The sequence below is a fragment of the Charadrius vociferus genome, unplaced genomic scaffold (assembly GCF_000708025.1).
Source record: "Charadrius vociferus isolate BGI_N301 unplaced genomic scaffold, ASM70802v2 scaffold59, whole genome shotgun sequence".
NCBI classification, from domain to species: domain Eukaryota; kingdom Metazoa; phylum Chordata; class Aves; order Charadriiformes; family Charadriidae; genus Charadrius; species Charadrius vociferus.
In genome coordinates, this window is record NW_009661371.1 from 1,947,708 (window position 1) to 1,965,584 (window position 17,877).

The 17,877-nt window shown below is 38.4% G+C and overlaps 1 protein-coding gene across 2 annotated transcripts in view; it reads left to right on the top strand.

Moving 5' to 3' along the window:
• The window catches only part of MND1 (meiotic nuclear divisions 1 homolog (S. cerevisiae)), a 39,449-nt gene that overhangs the window by 6,180 nt on the left and 15,392 nt on the right, over positions 1-17,877 (top strand). For both annotated transcript variants that reach the window (XM_009893692.1, XM_009893691.1), the window contains exons 4-5: positions 13,471-13,545; positions 15,399-15,513. In XM_009893692.1, coding sequence (XP_009891994.1) covers positions 13,471-13,545; positions 15,399-15,513 — 190 coding nt within the window. The remainder of the gene's footprint in view (positions 1-13,470; positions 13,546-15,398; positions 15,514-17,877) is intronic.

The following is a 17,877-nucleotide window of genomic DNA, read 5'->3' on the forward strand; positions in this document are numbered from 1 at the left end:
CAATTAGGGCTTTTTACCAGGAGGCAGTATCTTTGTTTGCCGAGGGCATGGGTAATAGTGAAGGGAAAGGAGTGATCCCAGACGCTGAACTGAGACATTTGTAAATAACGTGGAGGAACAGAACAAGCTTCTCCGTGATGCAAATTTTCCTATTAATTCATAGAGCTGAGGCTTAGGTTTGACAAGTTGGGCCTGCCGCAGGACCTTTTGCCTGCATATGTTGGTACTTCATAATGTTTTAGCAAAGTTGCTCATAGCTCTCTGCATCTTACAGAGCTTGTGATCCAGGGGAGGCTGGTCTAGGAACTGTTCTTGAAACAGAATTTTTGTTTCAGATTTCTTTAGTGATTATTGAGCCACACCCCAGCTTGGAGACTCAGTAGCAAAGAAGTCTGACTCAGTATTTATGATGAAGAGCCAGCCAGTTTTGTCTGGATGTTTAAAGTTACACCTCACAGTGGTTGTGTATAGCCTAGATTTTTTTCTTAGGAAGGATTTACTATGTCATCAGTGTGATCCCCTTGTGCAGAGAGATGGCAATTAAAAACAATGCTTGAAATAAAGTTTCTGTTGACATAGCTTCCCCCCTCACCCCCATCTTTCAACTTGCTTTTGTGGGGGCAGATGTTTGGAGAGGGGCACTGACTCCTGAACTGACATGTACGGTAAATCTTGTGCTGATCTGATTAGGATTAGGATCTTGGTGCTGCTCTCTAACCAAGGGTTACTGTTTGGATGAATTCCTTTTTTTTTCTGAAAAGCAACGACAGCGAATATATTTAGTTTGTGTAGCATCTGCTGCAATTTTTTTCTACGATAGCTCACAGAGTAAGAATTGCTAAGTAGGTCCCTATGGATTTTGTACTGATTTATTTTGCAGTGACAGGGCGGCTCTTAAAGGTTTATGCCTTCTGCCAGATGCTTATTCTTCACCTCTTGTTTATGGTCATGCAGCTGTGGATTAGACCACTAGTAAAAGATGTTGGAAGTTGCATTTTGGTTAGATGCGTTTATAGTCATATCAGTACAGCTATGAAATAGTGAAATTAGAGCAAGTATTGAGAAGTATTGTTTTAACAAGGTTTATAAGTGGAGAAATTTTAATGCAACTTCACCCTTGTCAGGAGAACTGTGGAAGCTTTACTGAGAGGATGAGGGTTTTGGTTTTTTTTTCCCTTCTGTAAGAAAAGGTGAGAGGATGTGGTTTTACTCTTTGTCAATATTTTTCTAGCAGTCAGGTTCTGCAGTTTTAAATTACCTACAATCAGTTATATTTTGACAAAATGAGATGTTTATTTTTGGCATAACAATACTGGAAGCTTAGGGTTTTTATTAAACTAAGGAAGAATTAGACCTATGCAGTGTAAGCAGAAATATCATAATTTATTGATGATTTTGCTGCCTTTTGTTGATTTTATAGCAGGCATAAAATGCGGAGGCTGGAGATGAGCAACTCCAGCATGTTAATCACCGTCATGTTCAATCTCAGGCAAGAGCTGCTAATATGTTTCATACAATTAGCCCCTTGGATGTTTTGTTTTTGCATTGTTCCGATATATGTGTTGCTACAGAAGGTATATGAATGTGAAGGATATATATATATGTGTGTGCCTGCTGAAGATGAGAAGGCACATATGCAACCAAAACCTTGACAACAGTTTTATCAGGTAGGAAATGGCGGATCAGTGAGTGAGGAAAATAGAAACCTTTTTGATGTAACCTTAGTATAAACAGCTTCAGCTTAGATTTTCTTTCGTTTTTTCATCTATGTCTTTGGTAAAACACTTGCAGTTGTACTCTCTGTTTTAGATAAGGTGAATTAATTGTTGTTTGCATTTTGCTTTATTGTGGCTTGAATTAAGTATTAATTAAAGTAACTAGTAATAGTGAGGCCTTTTTCACTCGAGGGCTGAGGAGTCTGCAGACAACAACCCTCAGAAGCCATAAGGAGTGTCCCATCTCTCCAGCACATCGTTTGCCATAGCCAGTGTGGCCGGTGAGATTTCGGCTGGAGTTGCACAGGGCGGGTTTAGTACTGACACTACAGGGCTTAAGGGAGGCAAGAGCAATTTCAGCGATCCTTGGTGACATTGAAATGTCAGTATAATGGGGATATATGCTGGAACTGTAAGGTCATAGAGGTTTGCCACAGCTTTATGTAATATTTTTAACAGATAGGGACCTGAAACACCAAGTTCTTCAAAGATCTTGCAGTTGTCAGTGTAACTATTGACAGTACTGTGAGCACTGTAATCAGTAGCTTGGGGAAACCACCAGTTTACTTCCCTTCCCCAGTCTGGTTTTGTGACAGTTCATTTCAATGTTCAGTTCAAAACTGTTCATTTCACTGTTCTATTGTTAATTGTCACACCTTATTTCTCATGACGTTGCTTTCTTGTGGGTTATTCTTTTGTGTTCTTAGGCTTTGCAAGGGAAAGTTTAAAAGCAAACAGTATTATAGCTGCAGTACCTCCTGAGACTGAGAGCAGGATGGTGTCACTTGTACTGCAACAAAGATTAAACAGAATCTTTTTAGAGCAGGATACAGGATGGAGTTTTTATGCTGTTCCCTGTGCTCACTTCAAGATACATGTGAGCAACAGAAAGTTGGGGAGAGTTTCTGGCAATTTTTTTCTCCCACTAAGCATTGCATTGGGCCAGTGTTAGTTAAGATGGAATGGATTAGTTGATGCTTCATTCCTTAAATCCCTGCCCAAGGGCTGGTAAGAGGAGGAATTTTCACTTCCCATGACTCATGTATTGAACCAGGGAAGAATTTAGAAGTCACTACATCCTAACTCTCCTTTGGCAGCTAGTTTTTAAAAAAAACACCAGCCCAGGAATGAACTTGTCGAAATAGAGTGACTTCACATGTACCCAATTGTTTGGACTTATGAACATTGAAATATGACAAGAGAAAGGATTTATTTTATTAAAAAAAAAAAAAAAAGACTCGGGGAGTGCTACATTAGGAAATGCTTTTGTTAGGAATGCACATTGTTTGAAAATAGTTAATGGAAAAAAATAATCATATTGGTGAGTAATCTGGCTTGTAGCCTCCTGGAGATGTTTGACAACATAACTAAAAGGAGAGAACTTTATTTGTTCAGAATGCACACAGAGAATTTTGAGTTGTAACCATCAGAAAGTTCTTTCAAGATGCAGCTTGGTTTACTTCTATCCTTTTAGACAGGTAGATTTTTCCTTCTCAAATACTGTGACTGGATTACTGAATGAAAGTTGCTGAATAGAGACTGCTTGGGAGCACTGACTGAAGCACAAGAAGCTTCTGCTGTCCACTTTGTTTCAGTCTGAGCAGCCTCCTCCTTGATCCAATTGACTCACTCAATTGTCAGGGTATTTCCATGGAGTTTGGAGATTGATTCTGGACTGCAGGTAGGTACAAGTGCTTAGAGGTGGCTGGCTTAAAGTAATCAATCCTGAACAGAGGTACAAATCTGTGGCAATGACAGATGTTCAGTGAGGGGTAACAGGCCTGATGGTGCTTGGAGTTGGGTGACATTGCTGAAGGTGCTGGACAAGATGCATCCTCTGCCTGGCGCTTTGAATCAGCCCGGGAGTGCCAGTGGGACCTAGTACTGTGAAGCAAGGTTTTTGCATTGCTTTGTAGAAGTGTCCTCAGTAGACGGTGTATCAGCCCTTAACAGAGCTCAGCTCTATTTAAAATTTCAGGCTCTGTCAATGGTTTTGAATGCAGGGTCTCCCTGTTTTTTTTTCCTCATGGTAGTGATGGGCTATCCCTAGAGGTACATGTGCAACACCTTTGGAATCCGTGGCCTAATGGTTTTGATAGAACAGTTTATTTTTTGGGTGCAAGATTTTCACATTATGAGCAACTGAATAGCTGTAGTAATTCAGTATTCAGTATGTTTTTAAAAATACTCTTTTCATTTATTGAACATAAAGAATTTGTATGCATAGTGTCTTAAAGTTTATCATGATCTTAAGCTTTGCTGAAATGCCTTTTAGAAAAGCTTACAGCTATCTCTTTAGTATGCATTTTATGAGTGTTAGGGAACAGATAGCGTAGTTACAGAATTGTCCTCTAAACCCAGAGAAGTACATCAGTACTTTTGCAACTAATACATGTGACTTGTATTAGGAATTATTTATTTAGACATTTTTCTCTAATACATATGCTTAGAATTTAATTTTATTAGGATGCAGAAAACGTAATAGATTGTCCCTTTCCAGGAAAAATAAAAATCTAATTGCTGAAGAGTTCTCTCTTTTAATGCCCTTTATAATACATAGGCAGGATCCCAATGCATTGATTAAGCAGTTACAGCAGTCTTCCCATATCCATGCTGGGCCTCCCTTTTTCCCTTATATTTGAGGGCATCTCATTTAGCTTTCTACTTTATTTATTTATTCTTCTTGGATTGGCCTGGCCATTTTGATAATCTGCAGCCCCAGTCTGCTGGGTGATTTCATTCCCTTCTGGCTCACTTTTTTTTTCTCTCTTGTATAGTGATGACTTTCCCAACAGAGGCAATTAGTGACGCCTCCCTATTTTCAGCCTGCAGGCTTTCACTGACCTGTATGTTTTCTTTGAAATAAAGGACTAGACACATAAAGAAATGGCCAACTGTGAAGCTGGTATGGTGTGACTAGCAGGCTTCATACCATCCAGTGGGAGCTGTGGCAGTAAGAAGTATCCCAAAAGCAAGAGGCTGAGAATTTGCATCATTTAAACACGGAGAATATGTTGATTGTATCTATGCTCATTTGTTTGTTGATCCTGTTAAGTTTATTCCCTGGATCAGTCGCCTGGAAGATGCTAATAAAGTTTTATTTGAAGCAATCCAGGGGTTTTGTTACCTCTTTGCATCTTGCACTTGAAAAATGTTGATGTCTTGAAATGATTCTGAATTTAGTACGTCCTAAAATGTCCAGCAGAGAATACTCTTCTAATGCTGTAACTTATTAGAGCCTTCTGGAATTATGTTTAATGGCATGCTACAAAGCCCTGGAGGGTATGCTTAGTTACTGCTGTCATGGCAGACTTCTAAAAATACAGTGCTCTGGAGGCTTCTGTTAGAATTAAGCAACCTCATAATTTGGTGTTCATTAGTTGAATTTCATGCTTTTCCTTTTACTAGCTGTTAATATGTAACTAGATTGATGGCATCTGTGAAGTGTAAGTTTTCCTTTCCTGCCTTCTTCATGAGCATAAACTAAAATTGGCATGGTTTAAGAGCAATTTTTTTAAAAAGCTGGCTCTGTAGTAACTGTAAAGATTATAAAGTAGGTTTGAAGGAAGAATCCTACTATATTAAAAAGGATATATTGTTGCTGTGCCCCAGAAGTGTACGCTATGTACTCATTCTGATATAATGCAGCAAAAAATACCAGCTTTCTCTAACAGTGTTTTCTCTGAAACTGAATTTTTTATGAAATACCATCATGTGGTTTACCTTTCCTTTTTGAAGAGACTTGCATACTGGCTGCTGGCACCGTTGTGGACATTGCGATGAAATTGTTAATCAGAAATGCAAAGAAACTGGGAATAAACACGGGGCTGTCGCTCCAGAAGCCCAGTCAAACCTGGCACAGATGCAGCCCTATGCCCTGCACGTCTCCCCGTGCCCCACAGGAGGCATAGCAGCTGTGAGTGACAGTTCAGCATATCCCTAGGAACCCAGCATCCTGGGAAAGTGTAAAGGCTTAGATGTTCTGCGCTGTCTAGCAAACCTGTAAGTGTGCTTCTGCTGCAAGGCCAGGAGCTTCCAGCCTGGGGATAGGGCGGAGGCAATACCACTTTCAAAGCTAAACTTGATGGAGACGGTGAGTTGTAGTCTTATTTAAGTTGAACTTTGACTTTCACCTTAAAATCTTGTCATTCAACTAATATAGGATATTTTATTTTAGAAAATTAGCGTGCAGGCAGGAGTAAAATACTAGTATGTAATTATGTAAGTCTCACTTCATGGCAATTTTCTCTTCTGAAAGGAATGGAATAATTAAAAAAAGAAACAGCGCAAAAGCGAAATGTCTGAAGTTAGTTTGAAGCAGGAAGACTTTAGAGGAAAGGTCTTTTCCGTCATAGTCAAACAGCTCATTATTGTTGAACACATGGTAGGTCCATCAAAGACTATTCTTTGCATCAGGAATTTGAGATGACTTGGTTATCTGTCTAAGCATTACTTAGAAATGATGAAACTGGCATAAAGAGTGACTATGTAAGAGTGCTGTCAAAACTCTGAAATTTGATAGATGTATTTTACTGAGGCTTTTTATTTTACTGATAATATCTCATTGTAGAATTTGGGCTTTTTTTAAAGTCTGGAATAAAGTTTTGATTTGTTTTTTGTAGTCTTTAGGCAGGACTTGAGCTCAGAGAATATCAGATGAATATTGTGTTTTAACTTGGGGACTGTCTGTGCTTAGTCCCTGAAGGCATTGTCACTGTACGGCCCAGCTAGTTAGGATAGCAATCTTTAAAAGTCCTTCAGGGAAAAATTAGAACTTTTTTTCTTTCTCTCCCTTTCTTTCCAAGAGAAAATATTTTTCAGTGTTCTTTCATCCTTGAACAGACCTGTTAGCTATCACCTTGGACTTCAGAGGTTTAGTAGATATGCTAATATGCAGTAACAAGCACCCTTCGTGTCCAGGTATTAAAATTTTCTATAGTTCTGTCAGTCATGCAGATGCCTTTTGGCTCTTTAAGCTTTCCCTATTAGACTGCTTGCGTTTTTGAAACGGGGTTGAAGAATAAGGCGTTTCAGGCTTTTTTTTTTTTTTTTTTTTGGTAGGTTGATTGGGCATACTTAGTATTTGTATCTGAGTAGACAGCCATCTGTCCCTCAGGTCGTGCCAATTATGCCAACTCTGAAAGCAGCCAGAGAAATTCAGTTCTTTCATTCAGGCTACACAACTGTTTCTTTCACCTTTTGTCTATTAAGGAGATTGGCCTGGAGTGGTTATTTTCTGTTGCATAACTAGTACTTACCAAATGGTGTTGCAAATGAATGAAGCAAAAAACAAAAGCTCACGGCAAGACATCTTCTCTAAGTAAACTTTAACTTAACTATTATGGCAAATCTAGAAAGAAGGAAAATAATTGAATTAAAAGCTACTTTTAATGTAGAGTGGTACAGTGGTACAGTAAACCACTATAGTAATAATCTTTAAAATAACTTCAACTAGCAGTATCAGGTTTGTACATGGATGGCTGAAGGTTCCAGTGGAGGGGGGATTCCTCATTTGTTTCTTCTGGATACTGCGCACATTCTGTTTTCTTTATCCAAAAGCAATTGCAGGAAGAAGGACTCATCTCATACTTACCATGACCTGAGAATAGAGTCATGCCTAATTTACCATGTGATATTTCAGTCTTTCTCTTATGTGTTAGCATGCTAAATAAATCAGGATTATAGGGCTAAATTTAATCTTGAAACACAAAATGGATTGTGTTTCTGGGAGGGGCAAGTAAGTCAGTATGACCCACATGAATACTCTAGCAAAACATATAAATACTACTTATGAGTGCAGAGATCTAACTTCAGAATATTTTTTTTGGAGAATCTTTATAGTGCTTTGTCAGGCAGTTGTATGCAGAGTCAGATATCTGTTCAGGTAGTTCCCTGAAAAAAAAACCTTCACTTACTTGAGTGTCTGATACTTTTTGTTTAACACTGACATAAGTTACAAACCAAAACTAAAAAATACCCCCTCATTACCTCTTCAGTACTTCTTTAGAAACACAGAACTTGCACACTGGCAGAATTAATAGCATGACATTTTGGAACAAGTATTATTCACTTAAAAGAATCAGTGCACCAGCCCTTCATTTTGAATAGCGAATACAACTTGGTTTGGGTCTCCTTTTTCTCCAGAAAACTATATTTATTCCCTGCCTTCTCCCAAGTTTTTGAACTGACTTTTTCAAAGATTGCATGAAAAATGAGTTAATCTTTTTATGGTAAAATTTGTAGCATGCATGAAGAGAAGAGAGTTCCTGTCTTGAACATTTCTCCAGTATACCTATAATGCAGTATTTAAGAAAAAAAAAATCTTGAGAGTACAGAAATATGGTGGGCTCTAACTCTGTCTCTTCTTTATCTACATTCTGTTTCCTATCCATTATATGGTGTTCTCTTGCTGAAAAAAATCTTGTTGTCTGTTCTTCAATTTCTGAGTTAAAAATTCTTACCCTGTAGTGCTTTAATCTCTGCTCTTGTTCTTACCTGTATTTCTTTAACCATTGCAGTCTCTCAGTTGCTTCTCTTGTGCTCCTTCTAAGTCTCAGCAAATGTGGAGTGACGTGTAATGACTTGGGGTAAGATGTTGCGTACTTCTTTTCTCCTACTTTCACAAATGTTAAAAGAAAAAAAAAAGATATTTTAATCGTATTTTCATAACAAGTATGTGTTTGCTGTCTGTACTTTACTAAGAGTACATCACATCCCCGACTAAAGTCCCAGTGAAGCTGGGACCTGCTCCTACTGTAGTTCAGTTCACTGGATGGGTTATATGCAAAATGGCATTTCACAAGTGATACACAGGTATCCTGGGAGCAGGGCAGAAGTGACAATACTGCAGTTCACGGTAGTACTCTGCTGCGAGCATAATTAGCTAACTTAAAAGTTTACTTCTGAGTATTTGGAGGCACTGGCAAGTATGTATTTGTGACTGTCTATGTAAAAGAAGTAGTTGCATGCTTACCTTTTGTAGTACTTTAGAAAGCAATTCTGCGTATTGATGTGCCCCCCCCCCCCCCATGTTTTAGTCAACAGTGATTGCTGAGCAGTTTCTTTTAGTAATGTTCTATGCCTTTCTTTTAACACAACAGGTCTGTTTTCAATATTTTCAGATTGGTTTTTTGGCTGTTAATCTTTGCATTTTTACTCTCTATTATTTGCTTGCTGGCTTCAAATTTTTTTATCTTTCTTTAAAATCTAGAGGAATGCTTTGAAGTACTTTCTCTCCATGCCTTCTGTCAATTCCATTTAAGTTTTTTAGTGGTGGGTTAGGTTTAACATAGGAAATAAATACACCCATCTACTGCAAACATCACCCTAAAACTCTTGAACTGCTTTTGTTTAAGCTAAAAGCAAACAACCCCTTGCCTCTGGCCTGAAACAAAGCATAGTGAGCTTCAAACCCAAAGTAAATAACTTTGCAAAGTCATAAACAATTAAAAAATGGATGTATTGAATTCTTCTGTAGTGCCACAGTGAGTGGTGCTCACGATAGCAGTAGTTTTTAATACCACTTTTGGTTGAGTGTTTTGGCTGACAGAAAACTGAGCATATGGTATTCCTCTTTAAGACCATAATGACAGTGGGCTAACAGCTGTGAATGCTATTGGTGGTTAGCATATGAGACCTGGGTTTGATTCTTGTCCAGTGTACATACTCTAGGGTTTGTGTTTGCATGGCTTACACCAGATTTGTAGATGTTTTAATATGCTAGGGAGACAAGCTACATGTTTGGTGGGATATTGGTGGTTAGAGTGGTTAAGAACGAGGAACCAGAAGGAATACGACCTACAAAAACTTTTGCTGGAGAATAAAAATCCAGTTGTGTAGAGCTAGGACAGGATCAGGCGGGTTTTGAGTAGGAAGAGCACAGAAACCTGCTGCTGTTGTGTGTCAGGGTTAAACATTCCTCTTCCAAATGTACATCACCGACTTGCCAAAGTGGAACCCTAGTGTCTGCATAGTGTATTATGAATTACTTGTGTACATCTAATCTGTATCATTTGATACAAATCCCAAGTTCTGTGATGGAACTGATGGTTATCATCAGCAAGAGGCAATTAGCACATGCAAACTGCTGCACAAATGTATAGCTAAACATTGTGAGACCTTTGCAAAGTACGAAAGAACATCCCTTTGGGGGACTTTGAATTGAATTAGTGTCGAAGCTAGGCCAGTGGTCAGTTAATTGACCGCAGTGGTCTGTAAAATTAAAGGAACTGTTTCCCAGCTCTCCTGTGTTATAGATGCTAGTTACTTCATTAATCTGTCTTCTTGCAGCCTCTCACCATGTTTTGCAAACACTGAAAATGCTTTTGTGGATAATTTTTTTTTTTTTACTTTTTAATTATTTAGTCTCCCCTCCTCCTTCGAACAGCTTCCCCCTAGATGACATTTTTCCAGCTTTCTTGCATCTTGCTTAATCATGTGTTGATTCAGAGCAGTCAGACAGACGCAAAACTTCCTAGTATGGTAGAATATCTCTTTCTGTACTTGTTTTCCACACCTGGTCAGTTACACATGTGGCAGAAGGTCATTCATGTGCCAGACCAGACATCTCTCTTAAGAAACATAGAGGGGAGACAATAAGTAGCTTTTGCTCTGGATCAATCTCACTGCTATTGGCAGGAGTCAAACTTCTCTCAGGGTCGTTAATGTTTCTTGAGAAATTATTTGCAAGTTCCCTTGAAAAATGTCCCAAGGTTACTCCAAGGATTGAAATCTTCCATCTGCTTCTACTGTACAATCTTCCACTGTATTTGGTGAGATGTGACCCTCTGTTGTCATACATACTCAACACTTACAAATTCTGCCTTCTTAAATTTTCTTCTAATGCCCTATAACCTGTCATCTGGCATTTGCACTTGCCTCTCAATTAAGTATTGTATCATCTGTATTCATCCTTCCTCCGACTCCTTTATTCTTGCTGACTGTCTTTCCTTCTTTCATCTATAGTTATTTTCGGCTGTGTTCCCACCCCTGTATCCAAGCCTTCCTGCTTCTCCCATGGCCATGGATTCCTTGCACAGACCCTGGCCATCTGTTCCTCATCGTTTGCATCCTTGTCTTATGTTTGGTTTTTTTTCGTATCTCATCTCCTTCTGCTATTCCTTTCCTTATCCTCATCTTTTATTTGTTGTCATGGGAATACCCACTGTGACTGCTAAATAATACACAAAGAGCCGTGGTTTCATTTTATTTTGTAAATTCTTGATTGTGAAGACAGAATGAAAAAAAAAAAAAAAGGCAAAAACAAAATCCAAAACCAAACCCAAGAAATTAAAATCTGTGAGAGAAGAAAGCAAAATCTTGAATAAAATTGTATAAAAATCATCATTGGTTTTAGACAGAGGAAGATCTTTTAATCTTCTAACCTCGTGGTATGGCAACCTTGCATGTTATGTAGGTCAAATCTAAGAAATTTCTGTAGTTCTCAGTGTTTGTCATTACTGTCTCTTTCATGATTAAATGCTGTGGAATATAGAGGACCAAGAAAATAGTAAGATGCTGTACTGGGAAACATGCTTCCAAGGTTTTATTGCAACTCCCTGAGAGCTACTTCTATGCTTCCATCTTAGAGAATGCAGAAATGTTCCTAAAGAACCTCATGAACATGAAAAACAGAGAAAGCAACACCTTTATGGCCTCTCTGTTGCAGAAAGCATTGGCTTATTCTTTGCACTTGTGGTATATGGGCCTAGATAAGATCCTTGGCTTCTCTGCTTCCTCTGTGAGTTTTGTTCCAGAAAAATTCTTCGTTCAGAGATACTGAATGATGTATGCCCTGGTGTTGGTCTTTGCTGGGCTTCATGAACTGCAAACTACACCCAAATACTTGTCCTCTTCTGAACTGTATACTTCTGTTCAGTATGGCATAATGTGGGGACTAATACACTTAACCTTATATGAATTTTATGGAAAGCCCAGAAAGAGTACTATTTAACTATACACCAAAATTAAGATGTTGGTGGACTTCAAGCCACATACTGAAATCCACACTGCTTCTGTGGTTACTTGCACTGAAAGCAATGAGTAAACAGCTGGACGTATTTTTCCCCAGATCATATATAGCTTACCATTAGTGTAATTTCTATATAAATTGAAGAAAAACTAAAACATTAGTTTTGAAAGGAGACCTTCATGTCTGTGCATATTCACGTGTGCATGAACACATACTTATCCAGAAAGAGTAAGTAATTTTTAAAAGTTGGGCTATAAAAGGAACCCCTAAACCCGGTGAGCTGCAATTGGGATGGGTCCTAATCTATATGGACCACCAGTACACAGTTTATTTTTACCGTTATGGCTGATCTGTAAGACTTGGCAGTAAGCTCTGCCTGATATTTATCATGCATTTACATTTAATATGCATTTCTGAAAATACAGCCCGAATGTGAACTTAAACGGAAATTGAAAAGTGATTATAGCTCCAAAACAGCTCTGTTTGCATTGTATGATGTGGTCTTGGTGTTTCAACTGCACAAGAATATAAATGATATGATTAAATTATCGAGGCTAGGGATTGCAAGAAATGTCTAGGAATGCTTTTCCATTCAGTGGGATCCTCAGTGAGAGAGGGAATATAGAAGTGGAGGCTTCATGTGAGGGTTTTGAGGGGAAGGTGGAATGAAACCTGGGCTCTGACAGTCACTTTCATTGTCTTTGCAATTAGTCTGATATACTAGTTTTCTACCTGACTGTCGCTCAGAACATCTTAAAGTTAAACCAAAGAATGAGTACTTACAAAGCATACTTTTGTTTCTTTCTTTTTTTCTTTTTGTTTTGGTGTTGGTTTGAAATGTAGTAACTAGTTTCCAAACTATATTTTGTTAGAATTTTTTTTTGTGTTCTCATTCATCGCATTTAATATTTCAAGGTGCTTTGGCTAATGCTGAGTATTCTGTCCCTGAGGGGTGAGTCATAATTCCTGCTCAGCTTGAGGGTTTCCAAAGTGCGTCTGGAAAACTTCCAAATAAACTGGAAGGGCCTGGTTCAAGATGGGTGGCAGGGTAATGGAGAGAAGTCTCTCTTGAGTGATTCCTCCTGGAGTAACAGGAAAGTGCAGGGAGTATTCACACCAGCCCTGTGAGATTCGACTGCTGTGAGATTCCTCTGCCTCAGGCATGAAGGAAGGGAACTATGAAGTCTGGCAGTGTGAGTGCAGCACACAAAAGGGGGGCTGTGGCTTTACACGCCTTTGAGCTATAGAGGCTTGTATTCACCAGTATACAAAAGGAATTGGGGCCGTGCCAATGGTATACCAGACGTTGGGAAGACTGGTGTCAGCAGCTGAGCAGGTGGATCTGCTATAGCTTTTGTCACTGCTTCCATTGAATAAGAAGAGCTGGAAAAGGACGAAAGGAAATCATCTAATCCAAAGCATCCCTGTCATGGAGTCCTTTGCACAGAGATGCCAGATTATGGTATGAAATAGGATTTTGGTCCCATGCTGAACATGCAGTACATAACAAGATTATGTGCCACGGGAGTGAAAATTTCTTAGACTTTAAGTTGCCTCCCATAGTTCTTTTCTGTCATTCAGAGCCTCAGACTTTTATTTGGGTGCTTTTGTACTTACTTTGTGTTTATTTTTATTACATGAGTTATCTATATATATAAATTTATATACTTCAAAGTGTATGTCCACCTGTTTGTTTAAATATATTTCTATGTATACACATTTTATAAATATGTTTAATATACGTTACTGAAATAGGTTAATTTTGTTCTTTGTTTCCTTTATCAGTTTGCTGAAAGCAGTCAGAAGAAAGAGGCTTTACAAAAAAGCATTGAGAAATCAAAAATTGGACGTGAAGATACTGTAAGTTGCTCTGGGGGGAGGCACTCCTACCAGGAAATAGGGCTACAAGTATGCACGGTTTGTAAATACGAAGTAGTAGATGGAAATCCATTAAGAATTCTAAATACTGGACATGAGAAAGAGACAGAAAAAAATCAGATATTAGATTATTCCTTAGTTGGTCATGCACTAATGAGTAAAATATTGACAACTGGCTGCTCCAAGGCTGAGAAGATGTGTGACTGCCTGAAGTCTGGTAATCTTCTGGGCTTTTTCAGATTTAAAGATATCTTAAAACTTAAACTACCCAGAGGTATGTCCAAAGTTGCCAATGGTTGCTGAACTGCCAGATCTAGTAACTGCAAACTTAAGTGTTAGGCTCTTACTTTTTTAATCTTATTTATAATTTAGATTTCAAAAGTACTGTTCTGAGCAGCCATGTAAGCTTGGTGCTCTTTGCGTGCTGAAACTGTTAACACTGCAAAATAATATTTAGGCTTCATATTTACTGTACATATGAAGTAGCACATTATTTAGAGATACTTCATGTGGTATTCTAAGTTGCTAATTTGTTTTGAGATGCTCAGTCTAAAGCGGTTTAAACCTCCAATAAATAAATGCGTAAACAGGGATGGCCAGAAACTTTCAGGTGGAATCAAATTTTGTAGGAAAGTGCCAAATCTTAGAATGCAAAATATTTTATAGTAACCCTCTGGGTTTGACTGTAGTCAGGGAATCATGGGCAGGTTTCTCACGCAGTTGTGCTTGTCAGGTTTCCAAATGGAATGTTCGAGACCTGCACTTCACCACGTGGCCTGCCCTAGTCCCAAGAAGCTATTGGCCCTGGAAATCCTGTTCTTGGCTGATGCTTCCAACAGTCTGATTCCAGATTATACATTAGGAACAGTCCCAAGAAATCTAGATCATGATGTAGATCTCTGAGCAATTGGCCTCCATGCTCCAGCATCTAGAAGCTTTTGATTTCCAATCTGCATTTTCAGAACATTCTCAACCTAGACTGTTCAAACTGTCGGCAAAAGCACTAGGAATATGGAGGTTTGGGGAAAAATAAAAAAAAAAAAACAAACCAAAACAAAAAAAAACCCTCACACTGCTGGACTGCTGTGGAAATTGCCATTGACTAAAAACCTGATGGTTTACAAACTCGCGCTATCTGGCTTTTTTAGGCTACCCAGTGGCCTAGCATGAGTTCGTTGAATATCAGCCAGTTACAGTGTTTGGCTGTAACTACAGACTGAATTAGAAGTATGTGCTGAGTTGGCTATGGGAGAGCTTGTGTTGAGTCAGTGTCTGCAGATTCTTATTGATCAATAGAATATTTGAGGTCAATATTGTATACTCTCCCAGCAAAAACTACCCTGTCATAAATATCTGGATTTATTTTTGAGACCACTGCTCTTAAATAGTGTGGAAAAAGGAAAGAAATAAATTCAGAGAGTGTTCATACACAGCATCCCAATTTGTGGAAGTGTGAACGGTAGGTTTTTCTATAATGCTGTCTGTAATTACAAGACCAGCACTCCTAAATATCATTTAGCCTTTAAGCCCAAAAATTAAGAGATCTGTTTGGAGTTTGTTAAACCACGTTGAGTTCAAAGGTTGTAGAAGATTGTTCTCTGGTTTATCCATTTGGGCCTTAATTTTTTTCCTTCCAGTTTGTACTCAGTATCATTTAGTGTCACTGAGAATTTTGCGTGTGCATAAAATGCTCAACTGGTTCAATGACAGAAAGCAGTAGTGAAAACAGCTTTTAAATTTACATATTTTTATTTTTTAAAACACATTCTGTGCAATAGTTACTGATTTTTATTTTTGTATTTTTTTGTATCTCCCAACATACTTTGAATCCTCAGGCAGAACGTGCAGCTCTAATAGAGGAACTTGCTGCTCTTCGTCAGAAAAAAGAGCAGCTAAAGGCAGAAATAGACAAATACAGAGAATGTGATCCAGACGTCGTTGAGGAAATGCGTAAGTTTTGTATTTTTAAAGGGAGTTCTTGCACAAAAGGGTCTGCACTTCTCTGGCTTAAAATCTGGAATGCAGAGATAAGCGAAAGCGCAGCTTACACACTTTTTAAAGGTGTAAGCAATACAATACAGGTACACTGACCATTTCTTTTCATGTTCTGCTGTATCATGTAAGTGGGGGGTTTATTGATACTTACTCTGCCAGCAACTGAGCAGTTAACAAACAATCCTAAAATTGAAATACCGTCATGCGTTAGAATTAATATCAGGACCATTCTTTCTAGAACCATATTAATCGTATAACTTCTACATGTGCTGAACCCTAGAACGTATTTAGGAAGAGTAGTCTTTAGCTCCCATTTACCTTCAGTTCCACGCTAGCAAAACAGCTATCTTTCTACTTACTTTGTCTTGTGTATTTAAGATATAAACATTTCATTAGAGACACTTAATTGTCCCTTATACGTAAGTACCGTATTACACTGTTGACTTACTGTTTGTACTGTCTCTGACATGCTGGGTTTTGGTTGGCATTTCTAATTCTAATGGAATATGAGGAATGATGAGTGACATTAATACTTAATGCAGAATTGGGCACTGAAATGTACTTAATATGCTGATCCTTAGCATGAAAAATGAAAAGCATGCATGAAATTTTATTGAATTTTCTCTACTTCAACTATCATGTTTTATTTATTAGGCTCTTACATTGCTACCCAAATACCATTGCATATTCAGTTGCTGTAATGCCAAAATGCCATTACAGAGTGATGAGGAACAGGCAAAGACCTTTTCCTGGGAAGATACCTGACTGAATCTTTCTTTTTCCTTATTATTCTAACAAAGTCCACAGCTTCAGAAATGTGCCGAGAGAAACCCAGGAACATAAACAGAGTTGGCAGCACACCCCAAAATTGGACAGATATATTTTATTTTGAGGGGCTGTGACATTTTTTGTCAGCTGCGTTATCTCTCCCCGAGGATGTAATGGTATGCCAGGGAATAAGCAAGCTCGAGACCTGAGGTTAGTTACTGTGCTGTAAATCCCTCGCTGTGTGCTCTCCTGAGGACAAGTAACAGACATATTCCAGCTGATTCCAGCTGTAAAAATGAATGAGGTTAGGCAGATACTGACAGCAGAGGGATCTGCAGTGCCAGGTATTTTAACTGCTGAGATACCCTTATAGTCAGCATTGCACTGAACGATTTGAGGAGCCTCTCTTGAAGCAATCGTAGTGAGCACGTTCCTAAATACTAGGCACAAAGGAGCAAATCATAACTTGAATGCTAGGGCAAACTGCATTAGCTGGCAACACAGAGACTAATATCCTGAAAAGAGGGAAAGGGAAAGAAATGTAATTGTTAGTTACTTCAGCCATGCCTGTCTCTCTTTTGGGGTTGGTTTTTTTTTTGTGTTAAAGTGTGTGGAAGCTACATGTGAGCTGCTGCAATGGAGGGATGAACATTTAAGGCAGTTGGTGAGGATAGCATTGCTGAGCTACTTGTAGGGTTCCCAGGGGAATATGCAGTAGTGTTTTGAAAATAATTTGTCCCTGACCTTCGATTAAATAGTTTCTGCTTTGTTATATGCTTCATCAGTCATTGTTGCACTCACAGTGCACATTGTTGCTGGCAATGTATAAATGAATAAATGGTGATGTCAATTTTGGGGACTTAATGTCTTTGTCAAAGCTGAATGGAATTTTACAGGCTTTAAGGGAGAGGGAGAAAAAAAAATAAAAAAAGGTTGGGGGCATTTCTCTTGTTCCAGAGTGCAGGGAAGTGCAAAGGCAAAACAAGATGCAGGAAGTTACGGCTTTTGGTGTAAGAAGGCGATAAAGAATCTCAGGCAATGGAAAGTGTTCAACTAGACATTAAAGTTACTGCTGCTGTTTCACAGAATAACCTTATAATCAAAGTTACCGTTTCACAGATTTTAAAGCATTTTCAAATTGCACGAGTGATACAATTTTCTACTAGCTGTACAATTTAGATAATATAATCCTTGTGATTATTTTCAGTTAAATCACCTGAGGAGATTGCTAACTCTAAGTTACCTCATTTTAATTTTGAGACAGAAATCAGATTGCTGTTAATTGCAGTCTTTAAGAGTTGGGTTGTTCAATATAATACGTTTTGTAATGGGCAGTGGTCACTTTTCCCTCTTCTTCCTTAATGACTTCAACCTGTAAGGAAATCTTTCTAATGCTCAGTATAAAATTTTACTCTATTATATCCCCTTCTCATATTATAGAGCTGCTTTGAATTTTGTTGTGGTATTTTAGGGATGTATCAAATTGTCATCTGATTTCAGCGGCCTTCAAATTTGGTGAATGCTTTGCTATGCCTTTTTAATTTCTCTTTC